Source organism: Nerophis lumbriciformis, linkage group LG01 (assembly GCF_033978685.3).
Source record: "Nerophis lumbriciformis linkage group LG01, RoL_Nlum_v2.1, whole genome shotgun sequence".
Lineage (NCBI taxonomy): Eukaryota > Metazoa > Chordata > Actinopteri > Syngnathiformes > Syngnathidae > Nerophis > Nerophis lumbriciformis.
Genome location: NC_084548.2, coordinates 77,786,235 through 77,804,180, shown reverse-complemented (window position 1 = coordinate 77,804,180; position 17,946 = coordinate 77,786,235). Strand labels below are relative to the sequence as shown.

At 35.4% G+C, this 17,946-nt stretch overlaps 1 protein-coding gene across 1 annotated transcript in view; it reads left to right on the top strand.

Annotated features, from left to right (window-relative positions):
- LOC133612608 (solute carrier family 2, facilitated glucose transporter member 1-like) overlaps positions 1-17,519 on the top strand; it is a 46,936-nt gene extending 29,417 nt beyond the window's left edge. The window contains exons 5-10 of the mRNA XM_061970188.2: positions 447-609; positions 3,403-3,590; positions 5,705-5,809; positions 6,060-6,161; positions 9,091-9,294; positions 17,218-17,519. Coding sequence (XP_061826172.2) covers positions 447-609; positions 3,403-3,590; positions 5,705-5,809; positions 6,060-6,161; positions 9,091-9,294; positions 17,218-17,421 — 966 coding nt within the window. The 3' untranslated portion in view covers positions 17,422-17,519. The remainder of the gene's footprint in view (positions 1-446; positions 610-3,402; positions 3,591-5,704; positions 5,810-6,059; positions 6,162-9,090; positions 9,295-17,217) is intronic.
- Positions 17,520-17,946: the final 427 nt, after the last annotated feature.

The following is a 17,946-nucleotide window of genomic DNA, read 5'->3' as shown; positions in this document are numbered from 1 at the left end:
AGGGCATTTCCTGTGTGACGGGATTCGTTCCCAGGGATTCGAATAAAGAACCAACTATTTTTCTTTTCTATAGTGGCCTCGATAACGGGAACCGGTTCTCAAAAAGGGATTCGAGTCCATGGAATCGGTTCTTTTCTTATCGAACAACCGAGAGAACCGGTTTCGAACATCATCCCTAGTTGAAATCGCCATGTAAAATGGCTAATGCTAATGACAATGTAAACTAGCATCATTTGGTGTGTTTTCTACTGAGCTTTTTCTACTTGCTTTGTTGGTGTTGAAAATGACAACAATACTTAGCGGGAGTTTGCCAGTCTGCAAGCGGATTTGACCTGAATCCATACCAACAGAATTCGGTCAGTTTCTATAAAAGCAGCGAATTGGGTACGCGTCCCTGATTGTCACCGTGTTGTTGGATGTTGACAGAAAAAAAACATGTGTTGTAGGTTTTGGGGATGGACTCCATCTTGGGGAACTCCTCCCTGTGGCCCTTCTTGTTGGGGTTCACCCTCCTGCCGGCTGTTGTGCAAACCATCCTGCTGCCCTTCTGCCCTGAGAGCCCGAGGTACCTTCTCATCAACTGCAACCAGGAGAGCAAAGCCAACAGTGGTGAGAAATACGTCAAAGGGTTAGGGTTAGGGTTTAGGGTTAACCCTAACCTCAACCCCAAACCTACCCCTAACCGTAACCCTAACCCTACGTGTCGTGAGCAAAAGAATCATCAGTCACTGTTGGACATTACAATGCCATTTTCATGTTAGAGACAAGGTAACGAGGTAAATACATGTGTTTCCGTTAGCGGAAATTACCCATAATCCTTCACTGCGGCCGCCATCTTGTGTGTCATAACTTTGTTTATTCGCCTGCGGAAGTTTTCTACAGATTTTTCACACTTTTGCTTCCACAATGACGTCAACTTGGGGACATTTGAAAGAGGACGTGAAAGTTCCCTACAGACGGACGTTAGATGGGGTTTGCAAAGCCAAGTTTTTTACAGAAATGGAAGGATATCATGCGATAAAGATCCGTATGAGATGGGAAAAGACTAGGGTTGCAAAGGGGTGGAAGGTTTCCGGTAAATTTCCGTAAACTTTCCGGAAATTTACCACGGGAAGTTAAGCTCGGGAAGCTTGGAAATTTTGACCATTTTTGGATTATTCAAAGTTGGACAGCGTCCATCTTATTGTGTAGAATAAGATGAGAAGCTTGTAAAAGACTAATGCAATGCCACACACAGATATAAATAGTCAGCTAAACAATCTTTAACAATATTTGACTGATGGACAAACGAATAGAAATAGGCTAGATGAATAAATGAACAGTCAATCAGCATGCTAAATCAAACTATAAGCTACATTCTTGTATGACAACAGAATGGCTAGCAGAACAGAAGGCAGAGGAAACTACACTTTTTCATTTAGTTGAACTTTACACATCACAAAAAAGGTCAATTCGGATTGCTAACGTTGTTAGCATAAATGAATGGGAATTAGCATCATGGCTAACGGAGAAATATTTTGGGTTCATTATGAGACTGTGGTGGTACATAAACCTAGCTAGCTAGAGATATTGGCCCCAAAATCATTGCACAAGTGCAGGAACAGCTAGTCTGCTGGAGTAGTCTACAGTCATACAGTAACAAGCTATATTAAAGTTAAATACCATAGATCAAATATATTTACCCCATCAACACTTACCTGACTGGATGAAGTCCTTGGGCTCAAATACTAGTGTGGCCTCAATAGCCCTGCTGTAGTGTGTAGCATGCTGGCAATTATCTGGGCATGTGATGGAAGAATGCACTGCACATGTGATGGAGGAATGCACCGTCAAGGGTTGAAATTCTACTGAATGTGCATGAAATCAGGTTGTTTTAGCTAATAATCATGCTGCAAGATCTAGCATGTTGCATTCAATGTTTATTCCCATGGAAAGTTTTTAACTTTGAATATTCCCAGAATTTTGCAACCCTAGAAAAGACTGATTCGGAATCTTACCCCGTTATATATATATATATATATATATATATATATATATATATATATACATACATATATATATATATATATATATATATTAGAGATGCGCGGATAGGCAATTATTTCATCCGCAACCGCATCAGAAAGTCGTCAACCATCCGCCATCCACCCGATGTAACATTTGATCAGAACCGCATCCGCCCGCACCCGCCCGTTGTTATATATCTAATATAGACGATGCAAGGCATTAGTGAGGTTATAAAGCTTTTGCCTGTTAAAGAAAGGAGACTGATCCAATGCAGCACAGACATTCGCGTGCCACGCTGTCACGACCCAGACGCACACCAGTGCGCAATCATATGGGAGCCGGCGACGGCCGGGTATGGGCCCGACGCTCCAGCGCCATCCATTTTCAGGGCTAGATGATTCGGCAGGTGGGTTGTTACACACTCCTTAGCGGGTTCCGACTTCCATGGCCACCGTCCTAACTGCTGTCTATATCAACCAGGATGAGCCCCACCCCTTTCGTGAGCGCACTGCACGCGGAGTGACCCCTGTTACGCGCCCCCGGCAATGGGGGTGGCGGGCAGGTATATATATATATATATATATATATATATATATATATATATATATATACATACATACATATTTTATTTCATTTTATTTTATTTTTTTCACTTCACAGGTGTTCCTGGAACACCTGTGAAGTGAAAACCATTTCAGGTGACTACCTCTTGAAGCTCATGGAGAGAATGCCAAGAGTGTGCAAAGCAGTAATCAGGGCAAAGGTGTCACAATGTGTTGGTGACGAACTCCAAGATGCAGAGGAGGCAGGCTTTGTGCGGGAAAACATGATTTGATGTCCACAATACAGAAAAAACACAAACCAGGAACTAGGAACTGGCAAACCGGAAACAGCAACCAGAAAACAGAAAAACTGGAAATAGCTAACGGCTAACAGGATCTGGCTAACAGGAAAACACAAAACAAGGAGCTAGGAGACAGCAAACTGTAAATAGCTATAGCAACCAGCCAACAGGAACAGCATACTGCAAATAACGACATCGACGAGTATTAGCACGACAATCAATACTCCAGCACTGACTGGAGGTCAAAGGTCAAAGCAGGTCTAAATAGCAGCTGGCTGATTGACAGCAGGTGTGGCCAGGTGCCAATCAGCCGCAGCTGAGGGACTAGCAGGAAACTGAACCAAAATAAGAGCGCTTACAGGAAATAAAGACAGAAGGAAAAGCAAAACAGAACTAAACTGTCAGTGACAAACCTGACACAGGGGTGGCTATTTTGAAGAAACTAGAGTATAAAACATGTTTTCAGTTATTTCACCTTTTCTATATATATATAAATATATATATATATATATATGTGTGTGTGTTTACATATAAAGACAGTATTTTTTCAGTTTTAGTGAAGTTGCGAGGAAGCGATGACGTGAGCGAGGACATGATGGAGATGAAGGAAGAGAGCCAGCTGATGATGACAGAAACCAAAGTGACCATCGCACAACTTTTACGTTCTCCCGTCTATCGCCAGCCCATAATAGTCGCTGTGATGCTGCAGCTCTCTCAGCAGCTGTCTGGCATCAACGCTGTAAGTCAACACTTCTAGTCACTATCTTGTGAGCGTGTGTCATGTGTGCACCACCATGTCAAGTTTGCACCACCATGTCATGTTTGCACCACCATGTCATGTTTGCACCACCATGTCATGTTTGCACCACCATGTCATGTTTGCACCACCATGTCATGTTTGCACCACCATGTCATGTTTGCACCACCATGTCATGTTTGCACCACCATGTCATGTGTGCACCACCATGTCATGTTTGCACCACCATGTCATGTTTGCACCACCATGTCATGTTTGCACCACCATGTCATGTTTGCACCACCATGTCATGTTTGCACCACCATGTCATGTTTGCACCACCATGTCATGTTTGCACCACCATGTCATGTTTGCACCACCATGTCAAGTTTCTACCACATTTCATGTCTTTTATCATGTCTTCTTTCATGTCCTCTTTCATGTCCTCTTTCATGTCCTCTTTCATGTCTTCTATCATGTCCTCTTTCATGTCTTCTTTCATGTCCTCTTTCATGTCCTCTATCATGTCCTCTTTCATGTCCTCTTTCATGTACTTTATCATGTCCTCTTTCATGTCCTCTTTCATGTCCTTTATCATGTCCTCTTTCATGTCCTCTTTCATGTCTTCTTTCATGTCTTCTTTCATGTCTTCTTTCATGTCCTCTATCATGTCCTCTTTCATGTCCTCTTTCATGTCTTCTTTCATGTCTTCTTTCATGTCTTCTTTCATGTCCTCTATCATGTCTTCTTTCATGTCCTCTTTCATGTCTTCTTTCATGTCCTCTATCATGTCTTCTTTCATGTCCTCTTTCATGTCCTCTTTCATGTCCTTTATCATGTCCTCTTTCATGTCTTCTTTCATGTCTTCTATCATGTCCTCTATCATGTCCTCTTTCTTGTCTTCTTTCATGTCTTCTTTCATGTCTTCTATCATGTCTTCTATCATGTCCTCTTTCATGTCTTCTATCATGTCTTCTATCATGTCCTCTTTCATGTCTTCTATCATGTCTTCTATCATGTCCTCTCATGTCCTCTTTCATGTCTTCTTTCATGTCCTCTTTCATGTCCTCTATCATGTCTTCTTTCATGTCCTCTTTCATGTCTTCTATCATGTCGTCTTTCATGTCTTCTATCATGTCCTCTTTCATGTCCTCTTTCTTGTCTTCTTTCATGTCTTCTATCATGTCCTCTTTCATGTCCTCTTTCATGTCTTCTATCATGTCTTCTTTCATGTCTTCTTTCATGTCCTCTTTCATGTCATCTTTCATGTCCTCTTTCATGTCTTCTATCATGTCCTCTTTCATGTCTTCTTTCATGTCCTCTTTCATGTCTTCTATCATGTCGTCTTTCATGTCTTCTATCATGTCCTCTTTCATGTCCTCTTTCTTGTCTTCTTTCATGTCTTCTATCATGTCCTCTTTCATGTCCTCTTTCATGTCTTCTATCATGTCTTCTTTCATGTCTTCTTTCATGTCCTCTTTCATGTCATCTTTCATGTCCTCTTTCATGTCTTCTATCATGTCCTCTTTCATGTCCTCTTTCATGTCTTCTATCATGTCTTCTTTCATGTCTTCTTTCATGTCCTCTATCATGTCTTCTTTCATGTCTTCTTTCATGTCCTCTTTCATGTCCTCTTTCATGTCTTCTATCATGTCCTCTTTCATGTCTTCTTTCTTGTCTTCTTTCATGTCGTCTTTCATGTCTTCTATCATGTCCTCTTTCATGTCCTCTTTCTTGTCTTCTATCATGTCTTCTTTCATGTCCTCTTTCATGTCCTCTATCATGTCCTCATGTCTTCTATCATGTCTTCTTTCATGTCCTCTTTCATGTCCTCTTTCATGTCCTCTTTCATGTCTTCTATTCATGTCTTCTATCATGTCCTCTTTCATGTCCTCTTTCATGTCCTCTTTCATGTCTTCTTTCATGTCTTCTATCATGTCCTCTTTCATGTCCTCTTTCTTGTCTTCTTTCATGTCCTCTTTCATGTCCTCTATCATGTCTTCTATCATGTCCTCTCATGTCCTCTTTCATGTCTTCTTTCATGTCCTCTTTCATGTCCTCTTTCATGTCCTCTTTATCATGTCTTCTATCATGTCTTCTTTCATGTCCTCTTTCAGGTCTTCTATTATTCCACTGGAATCTTTGCCAGAGCGGGTGTGTCCCAGCCCGTCTACGCCACCATCGGAGCAGGAGTCGTCAACACCGCTTTTACCCTTCTGTCTGTGAGTATTTACCGTCTACTTCATGTATACTCTGTGAGTATTTACCTTCTACTTCATGTATACTCTGTGAGTGTTTACCTTCTACTTCATGTATACTCTGTGAGTATTTACCTTCTACTTCATGTATACTCTGTGAGTATTTACCTTCTACTTCATGTATACTCTGTGAGTATTTACCGTCTACTTCATGTATACTCTGTGAGTATTTGACATGTCAGGATGTTGCTAACGTTGTGTTTCTGTGGTGCAGTTGTTTGTGGTGGAGCACACGGGCAGAAGACCGCTACACCTCACGGGTTTGATGGGAATGGCCGTTTGTGCGCTGGTTCTCACTCTGGCCATGGCCTTGTTGGTAAGGACTATTTGCCTTCTACTACTTTGTTGGTAAGGACTATTTGCCTTTACTACCTTGTTGGTAAGGACCATTTGCTTTCTACTACTTTGTTGGTAAGGACTATTTGCTTTCTACTACTTTGTTGGTAAGGACTATTTGCCTTCTACTACTTTGTTGGTAAGGACTATTTGCTTTCTACTACTTTGTTGGTAAGGACTATTTGCCTTTACTACCTTGTTGGTAAGGACCATTTGCTTTCTACTACTTTGTTGGTAAGGACTATTTGCCTTCTACTACTTTGTTGGTAAGAACTATTTGCCTTTACTACCTTGTTGGTAAGGACCATTTGCTTTCTACTACTTTGTTGGTAAGGACTATTTGCCTTCTACTACTTTGTTGGTAAGGACTATTTGCCTTCTATCAATCAATCAATCAATCTTTATTTATATAGCCCTAAATCACAAGTGTCTCAAAGGGCTGCACAAGCCACAACGACATCCTCGGTACAAAGCCCACATACGGGCAAGGAAAAACTCACCCCAGTGGGACGTCGATGTGAATGACTACTACTTTGTTGGTAAGGACTATTTGCCTTCTACTACTTTGTTGGTAAGGACTATTTGCCTTCTACTACTTTGTTGGTAAGGACTATTTGCCTTCTACTACTTTGTTGGTAAGGACTATTTGCCTTCTACTACTTTGTTGGTAAGGACTATTTGCCTTCTACTACTTTGTTGGTAAGGACTATTTGCTTTCTACTACTTTGTTGGTAAGGACTATTTGCTTTCTACTACTTTGTTGGTAAGGACTATTTGCCTTCTACTACTTTGTTGGTAAGGACTATTTGCCTTCTACTACTTTGTTGGTAAGGACTATTTGCTTTCTACTTCTTTGTTGGTAAGGACTATTTGCCTTCTATTACTTTGTTGGTAAGGAGTATTTGCCTTTACTACCTTGTTGGTAAGGAGTATTTGCTTTCTACTACTTTGTTGGTAAGGACTATTTGCTTTCTGCTACTTTGTTGGTAAGGACTATTTGCCTTCTACTACTTTGTTGGTAAGGACTATTTGCCTTCTACTACTTTGTTGGTAAGGACTATTTGCCTTCTACTACTTTGTTGGTAAGGACTATTTGCTTTCTACTACTTTGTTGGTAAGGACTATTTGCCTTCTACTACTTTGTTGGTAAGGACTATTTGCCTTCTACTACTTTGTTGGTAAGGACTATTTGCCTTCTACTACTTTGTTGGTAAGAACTATTTGCCTTCTACTACTTTGTTGGTAAGGACTATTTGCCTTCTACTACTTTGTTGGTAAGGACTATTTGCCTTCTACTACTTTGTTGGTAAGGACTATTTGCCTTCTACTACTTTGACATTGTGCCAAAATACACCAGCTGTGTCATCTTACGAAACATTTTCACTTTTTGATCCAAAATGTTGCAAAAATATTTCATATCGGTTATGCGACACCCATTTTCTCTATCTTTTAGTTTTCCACCAAAAAAAGTGTGAATATATCGTACCAGTTCAACCATCTGGGTTATCGTACCAGTTTAACCATCTGGGTTATCGTACCAGTTTAACCATCTGGGGTATCGTATTAGTTTAACCATCTGGGTTATCGTACCAGTTTAACAATTTGGGTTATCGTACCAGTTTAACCATCTGGGTTATCGTACCAGTTTAACCATCTGGGGTATCGTATTAGTTTAACCATCTGGGTTATCGTACCAGTTTAACAATTTGGGTTTATCGTACCAGTTTAACCATCTGGGTTATCATAGCAGTTTAACCATCTGGGTTATCGTACCAGTTTAACCATCTGGGTTATCGTACCAGTTAAACCATCTGGGTTGTCATACCAGTTTAACCATCTGGGTTATCGTACCAGTTTAACCATCTGGGTTATCGTACCAGTTTAACCATCTGGGTTATCGTACCAGTTTAACCATCTGGGTTATTGTACCAGTTTAACCATCTGGGTTATCGTACCAGTTTAACCATCTGGGTTATCGTACCAGTTTAACCATCTGGGTTATCATACCAGTTTAACCATCTAGGTTATCGTACCAGTTTAACCATCTGGGTTATCGTACCAGTTTATCCATCTGGGTTATCGTACCAGTTTATCCATCTGGGTTATCGTACCAGTTTAACCATCTGGGTTATCGTGCCAGTTTAACAATCTGGGTTATTGTACCAGTTTAACCATCTGTGTTATCGTACCAGTTTAACCATCTGGGTTATCATACCAGTTTAACCATCTGGGTTATGTTGCGTCCGACCAGTCTTCCCTCTCAGGGAATTAAAGTCACTGGTCAATCCCAAGTTCTTTAGATGACATATATGCTGAGTAAAAAGGACCATCAAGACAAAATAGGAATATTATCAAGTTTTACTAAAGCTTTAGGAGATTAGTCCACACAAATGCGATCATACCGGCATCTCGAATTGGTCCAACATTCAAACAGGAAGAGACAACATATTGAATTCGAAAACAGCCCCCACCCTGTCCAGGAAGGAATACAGCCTCATTGTTCGAATACAGATAAGATAAAAAGGGAGTAATCCAGCCCCTCAAGACACTACACAGACATCTGCAGACAAAGAGAGACAAGTGTAAATGGAAAAATACTAGCTGATTTAAACATGACTATTGTTAAAGAAAGAACTCTTAAACATAAATGCATTCTCCAGTTATCGTACAACCCACTTTTTATGTGTTCCGTTTTTTGGAGGGAAAAAATGTGCCAAAATGTTGCCCCAGTTTTTGTACGCAATCTCAGTTTTTGTAGGACCCACATTTCATGTTACAGTTTTCAACCAAAGATTTTGCCCTGTTTTTTGTCTACTAAGTTGCTTATCTACGACCCACTTTTCATGTTTTGCTTTTAGAGCTGAAAAGTATTGAAAAAGGTGTGAGTGAGAAGGTGTTTTGTGTGTCAGGATCAGCACAGCTGGATGTCCTACGTGAGCATCGTGGCCATCCTGGGCTTCGTAGCCTTCTTTGAAATCGGCCCCGGGCCCATCCCGTGGTTCATCGTGGCAGAGCTCTTCAGTCAGGGGCCCCGGCCTGCCGCCATCGCCATCGCCGGCTTCTGCAACTGGTCGGCTAATTTCTTAGTGGGCATGAGCTTCCCGTACGTGGAGGTAAGTCCCAGGCTTCTCTGGCATCTTGTCTCGCTTGCACACAGCCAGTCCAACACAAAACAAACTAGTCCCCGCCCGCACTCACGCTACCGCTCCCTCTCTTCTCTCGCCCACACACTCACTGACGTCACTCACCTCACATGCTCACCTATTAAAGGGCCACACCCACACATACGCTACTCTCATAACAGCTTGTAAGTTCCAAGCCGCAGCTGCGATTGGACCTGGATAGCCTCCGGGAAGAAGTAATGGACTACCAAGTGAATTGGCACTGAAGATCTTCCTCAGGAAGCAAAGATTGACCGGTTTTGGGCCATGCTAGGGAGAGATGGAAGATTCCAGACTCTAGTGCATTTGATGAAAGCATTTTTGTGCGTGCCACACAGCAATGCATCATCAGAGAGGGTGTTCAGCATGGTTAGAAAAATAGTGACAGAGAATAGAACAAGGATGGACAATTCAACCCTTAACTCAACAATGAGTAGATGAGTGTTATGTGTGTGTATATGTGTAAATAAATGAACACTGAAATTCAAGTATTTCTTTTATTGATATATACATATATATATAATAAATATATATATATATATATTTATATATATAGCTAGGATTCACTGAAAGTCAAGTATTTCTTATATATATATATATATATATATATATATATATATATATACATACATATATATATATATATATATATATATATATATATATATATATATATATATATATGTATGTGTGGGGAAAAAAAATCACAAGACTATTTCATCTCTACAGGCCTGTTTCATGAGGGGGGGTACCCTCAATCGTCAGGAGATTTTAATGGGAGCATTCGCATACCATGGTTTATATAGGGCACAGAGTGGGTGGGTACAGGCTGGCGTAGGGGCGTGGTGATTGGCTCATGTGTTACCTAGGAGGTGTTTCCGTCTGTGGCGGCATGCTGTTACAATTTCGCTGCGCTTGTTGAGGGATGACAGGTCTGGACGGTAAATAATAAACAGTTTCTCTTTCAAGCATAGGTTGCATCTTTTATTACCACTATTGTAAGGTGTGCTGGATGCAAGAATTTGCCATGTTATTGAATATTCAACATTATTGTCTTTGAGGTCCCAAATGTGTTTGCTGAGTTCTGTGGTATTCCGCAGGTTTTGGTTCCTGAAAGAAGCCTTGTGATTGTTCCATCTGGTTTTAAACTCTCCCTCGGTTAATCCTACATATGTGTCGGATGTGTTAATGTCCTTGCGTGTTACCTTAGATTGGTAAACAACTGATGTTTGTAAGCACCCCCCGTTGAGAGGGCAATCAGGTTTCTTGCGGCAGTTGCAGCCTTTGTTGGTTTTGGGGTCGCTCTGTCCGGGGGCCGACGGCTCATTTGCAATTGTTTTGTTGTGGTTTGAGATAATTTGTCGTATATTGTTCATGCAGCTGTAGCTCAATTTAATGTTGTTCTTGTTGAATACTTTTCTTAGGGTGTTGCCTTTGGGAAAGTGTTTGTCAATCAGAGTGAGGAATTTGTGTCCAATGTTAGTTGAGACGTTTTTGCTGTATGGGGGGTTGTACCAGATGATGTTGTTTCGTTTTCTGTTCTTTTTCGGTTGGTTTCCTGGCGTGGGTTCATAGGTGAGGGTGAAATTGTATCCGCTTTCATCAAGGGCTTTTTGGTACGGGGGGGTTGCTTGGTCAAATTCAGCTTTGCTAGATGACAGCATCGATAGCCTTTTATTGATTCCGGTAGGTATTCTTTTTGTGGTGGTGGGTGGGTGGTTGCTGTCATGGTGCATGTATTGGAGTGTTGTGTTGGGTTTCGTGAATGGTTGGTAGCTGTTATTTCTCAGGTTGAAAGTGACGTCAAGGAAGTTGACGGTTTGCTTGTTGGCTTCAATCGTGATCCGTAGGCCGTTCTCTTTGAAAATTTGGCATATGTGCTTCTTGGTATTCTCGCTGCTCCTTGGCGAGGCGCGACACACTGCCAGTCCGTCATCACGGTAAATACCAAGGTTCAGATTGAGGCTAGCGAGCTGGGAGAGGAGGAAACTCCCAACGAGTTCACACGTTTCTGCTCCGTCAAAACTTCCCATAGTGACGTCAAATGTTGCATTGTTCTTTTTTTGCCATGGTGTACTGTTGTGGATGAGAATGGAGTTTTTTGCGTGGATGATGATGTTTCTTTCGTTGCCTGTGATTGAGTCGTAGTCTAATGCTCCCATTAAAATCTCCTGATGATTGAGGGAACCCCCGCTCATGAAACAGGCCTGTAGAGATGAAATAGTCTTGTGATTTTTTTCCCCACACATACATATATATATATATATATATATATATGAAATAATTGACTTGGTGAATTCTAGCTGTAAATATACTCCTCCCCTCTTAACCACGCCCCTAACCATGCCCCCGCCCCAAACACGCCCCCCGCCCCTCCCGAAATCAGAGGTCTCAAGGTTGGCAAGTATGCCCAAATGTGGTGAATATCATCGCTGCCCAAACCCACAAGGGTTTCCGCCATAAAAGTGGCAAAAGTAAGTCATATATATACTTTTTAAAACAACTTTTAGCGCTTAAATCTCTAGATCAACTTCAGAACTACCCTTCAATATTAAGTTGTTTTTCTCTTTTATGCCCTTTACTTCAAAGAAAACTCCATTTGTACCGCAAAAACACAAACTATGTAATATTTTTGTAAGCACATCCACACTCTTACGTCACTACCAACTCACCAACATGCTTTTATTACACGCACCCTCTTTTCATCACTATACAGCACAGCAGTTAGGGCTAGCTGCACACACCTAAAGTGAGTGCCACACTATAGAGTGGTGTGGTATATAAGCTGCACACACCAAATGTGAGTGCCACGTACACTATAGAGTGGTGTGGTATATAAGCTGCACACACCAAATGTGAGTGCCACATACACTATAGAGTGGTGTGGTGTATAAGCTGCACACACCAAATGTGAGTGTCACACTATAGAGTGGTGTGGTATATAAGCTGCACACACCTAATGTGAGTGTCACACTATAGAGTGGTGTGGTATATAAGCTGCACACACCAAATGTGAGTGTCACGTACACTATAGAGTGGTGTGGTATATAAGCTGCACACACCAAATGTGAGTGTCACGTACACTATAGAGTGGTGTGGTATATAAGCTGCACACACCAAATGTGAGTGTCACACTATAGAGTGGTGTGGTATATAAAAATGTGAGTCCTTCCACTTGACTCCATGCTTCTTGGGACCAACATTGTGTGTAAAAATGTTATAAAAGGTTATTTTCAGGCAAAACTGCACATAGAAAAAGCTTTTGTTATTTGTCACGTTTTATTTGAACAACATCATCCTGTTCAATGGACAATTGATATGGAATGTAGTCATGTTGTACATAACATTATTCCTATTATTATGAATAGATACATAACATTATTCATATTATTATGAAGATACATAACATTATTGCTATTATGAATAGATACATAACATTATTCATGTTATTATGAATAGATACATAACATTATTGCTATTATTATGAATAGATACATAACATTATTCATATTATTATGAATAGATACATAACATTATTCATAATATTATGAAGATACATAACATTATTGCTATTATTATGAATAGATACATAACATTTTTGCTATTATTATGAATAGATACATAACATTATTGCTATTATTATGAATAGATACATAACATTTTTGCTATTATTATGAATAGATACATAACATTATTGCTATTATTATGAATAGATACATAACATTTTTGCTATTATTATGATTAGATACATAACATTATTGCTATTATTATGATTAGATACATAACATTATTGCTATTATTATGAATAGATACATAACATTATTGCTATTATTATGAATAGATACATAACATTATTGCTATTATTATGAATAGATACATAACATTTTTGCTATTATTATGATTAGATACATAACATTATTGCTATTATTATGAATAGATACATAACATTATTGCTATTATTATGAATAGATACATAACATTTTTGCTAGTATTATGAATAAATACATAACATTATTCATATTATTATGAAGATACATAACATTATTGCTATTATTATGAATAGATACATAACATTATTGCTATTATTATGAATAGATACATAACATTTTTGCTATTATGATTAGATACATAACATTATTGCTATTATTATGAATAGATACATAACATTATTCATATTATTATGAATAGATACATAACATTATTCATATTATTATGAATAGATACATAACATTATTGCTATTATGAATAGATACATAACATTATTGCTATTATTATGAATAAATACAAAACATTATTGCTGTTATTATGAATAGATACATATTATTATTGCTATTATTATGAATAGATACATAACATGATTCCTATTATTATGAATAGATACATAATATTATTGCTATTATTATGAATAGATACATAACATGATTCCTATTATTATGAATAGATACATAACATTATTGCTATTATTATGAATAGATACATAACATTATTGCTATTATTATGAATAGATACATAACATTATTGCTATTATTATGAATAGATACATAACATTTTTGCTATTATTATGATTAGATACATAACATTATTGCTATTATTATGAATAGATACATAACATTATTGCTATTATTATGAATAGATACATAACATTTTTGCTAGTATTATGATTAGATACATAACATTATTGCTATTATTATGAATAAATACATAACATTATTCATATTATTATGAAGATACATAACATTATTGCTATTATTATGAATAGATAAATAACATTATTGCTATTATTATGAATAGATACATAACATTTTTGCTATTATGATTAGATACATAACATTATTGCTATTATTATGAATAGATACATAACATTATTCATATTATTATGAATAGATACATAACATTATTGCTATTATGAATAGATACATAACATTATTGCTATTATTATGAATAAATACAAAACATTATTGCTGTTATTATGAATAGATACATATTATTATTGCTATTATTATGAATAGATACATAACATGATTCCTATTATTATGAATAGATACATAATATTATTGCTATTATTATGAATAGATACATAACATGATTCCTATTATTATGAATAGATACATAACATTATTGCTATTATTATGAATAGATACATAACATTATTCCTATTATTATGAATAGATACATATTATTATTATTATTGCAATTATTATGAATAGATACATAACATTATTCATATTATTATGAATAGATATATAACATGATTCCTATTATTATGAATAGATACATAACATTATTGCTATTATTATGAATAAATACATAACATGATTCCTATTATTATGAATAGATACATAACATTATTGCTATTATTATGACTAAATACATAATATTATTGCTATTATTATGATTAGAAACATAACATTATTGCTATTATTATGAATAGATACATAACATTATTGCTATTATTATGAATAGATACATAACATTATTCATATTATTATGAATAGATATATAACATGATTCCTATTATTATGAATAGATACATAATATTATTGCTATTATTATGATTAGAAACATAACATTATTGCTATTATTATGAATAAATACAAAACATTATTGCTATTATTATGAATAGATACATAACATGATTCCTATTATTATGAATAGATACATAACATTATTGCTATTATTATGAATAGATACATATTATTATTGCTATTATTATGAATAGATACATAACATTATTCATATTATTATGAATAGATATATAACATGATTCCTATTATTATGAATAGATACATAACATTATTGCTATTATTATGAATAAATACATAACATTATTGCTATTATTATGAATAAATACATAACATGATTCCTATTATTATGAATAGATACATAACATTATTGCTATTATTATGACTAAATACATAACATTATTGCTATTATTATGATTAGAAACATAACATTATTGCTATTATTATGAATGGATACATATTATTATTATTGCTATTATTATGAATAGATACATATTATTATTATTGCTATTATTATGAATAGATACATAACATTATTCATATTATTATGAATAGATATATAACATGATTCCTATTATTATGAATAGATACATAACATTATTGCTATTATTATGAATAAATACATAACATGATTCCTATTATTATGAATAGATACATAACATTATTGCTATTATTATGAATAAATACAAAACATTATTGCTGTTATTATGAATAGATACATATTATTATTGCTATTATTATGAATAGATACATAACATGATTCCTATTATTATGAATAGATACATAATATTATTGCTATTATTATGAATAGATACATAACATGATTCCTATTATTATGAATAGATACATAACATTATTGCTATTATTATGAATAGATACATAACATTATTCCTATTATTATGAATAGATACATATTATTATTATTATTGCTATTATTATGAATAGATACATAACATTATTCATATTATTATGAATAGATATATAACATGATTCCTATTATTATGAATAGATACATAACATTATTGCTATTATTATGAATAAATACATAACATGATTCCTATTATTATGAATAGATACATAACATTATTGCTATTATTATGACTAAATACATAATATTATTGCTATTATTATGATTAGAAACATAACATTATTGCTATTATTATGAATAGATACATAACATTATTGCTATTATTATGAATAGATACATAACATTATTCATATTATTATGAATAGATATATAACATGATTCCTATTATTATGAATAGATACATAATATTATTGCTATTATTATGATTAGAAACATAACATTATTGCTATTATTATGAATAAATACAAAACATTATTGCTATTATGAATAGATACATAACATGATTCCTATTATTATGAATAGATACATAACATTATTGCTATTATTATGAATAGATACATATTATTATTGCTATTATTATGAATAGATACATAACATTATTCATATTATTATGAATAGATATATAACATGATTCCTATTATTATGAATAGATACATAACATTATTGCTATTATTATGAATAAATACATAACATTATTGCTATTATTATGAATAAATACATAACATGATTCCTATTATTATGAATAGATACATAACATTATTGCTATTATTATGACTAAATACATAACATTATTGCTATTATTATGATTAGAAACATAACATTATTGCTATTATTATGAATGGATACATATTATTATTATTGCTATTATTATGAATAGATACATATTATTATTATTGCTATTATTATGAATAGATACATAACATTATTCATATTATTATGAATAGATATATAACATGATTCCTATTATTATGAATAGATACATAACATTATTGCTATTATTATGAATAAATACATAACATGATTCCTATTATTATGAATAGATACATAACATTATTGCTATTATTATGACTAAATACATAATATTATTGCTATTATTATGATTAGAAACATAACATTATTGCTATTATTATGGATGCATATTATTATTATTGCTATAATTATGAATAGATACATAACATTATTCATATTATTATGAATAGATATAACATGATTCCTATTATTATGAATAGATACATAATATTATTGCTATTATTATGATTAGAAACATAACATTATTGCTATTATTATGAATAAATACAAAACATTATTGCTATTATTATGAATAGATACATAACATTATTGCTATTATTATGAATAGATACATAACATTATTGCTATTATTATGAATAGATACATAACATTATTGCTATTATTATGAATGTATGTATAAGTAATAATAATTAGAGTTGTTGTATAAGATGATGATAAGTTGTGTTGTCCCTGCAGCAAGTGTGCGGTGCTTACGTCTTCATCATCTTCAGCGTCCTCCTGCTGGCCTTCTTTGTCTTCACTTACTTCAAAGTCCCCGAGACAAAAGGAAGAACCTTTGAGCAGATTTCAGCAGGTTTCCTCCGCCAGTCGGCCGACAAATACTCTCCTTCACAACACTTCAGCACGCTGAGGGGGGAAGGTCACGACCCTGACCTGTGAAAGATGGCCTCACCTGACCTTTGGGGTCATTGACTCCAAACTATCAGTGAGGAAAGTCATGTGACAAGAACAGGAAACATACATACATGTCCTTTAACTGGCAACAACAGGAAACATACATGTTGATACATACATACATACATGTCCTTTAACTGGCAAGAACAGGAAACATACATGTTGATACATACATACATACATGTCCTTTAACTGGCAAGAACAGGAAACATACATACATGTCCTTTAACTGGCAAGAACAGCAAACATACATGTTGATACATACATACATACATGTTCTTTAACTGGCAAGAACAGGAAACACATGTTGATACATACATACATACATGTTCTTTAACTGGCAAGAACAGGAAACACATGTTGATACATACATACATACATGTCCTTTAACTGGTAAGAACAGGAAACATACATACATACATACATGTTCTTTAACTGGCAAGAACAGGAAACATACATGTTGATACATACATACATACATGTCCTTTAACTGGCAAAAACAGGAAACAT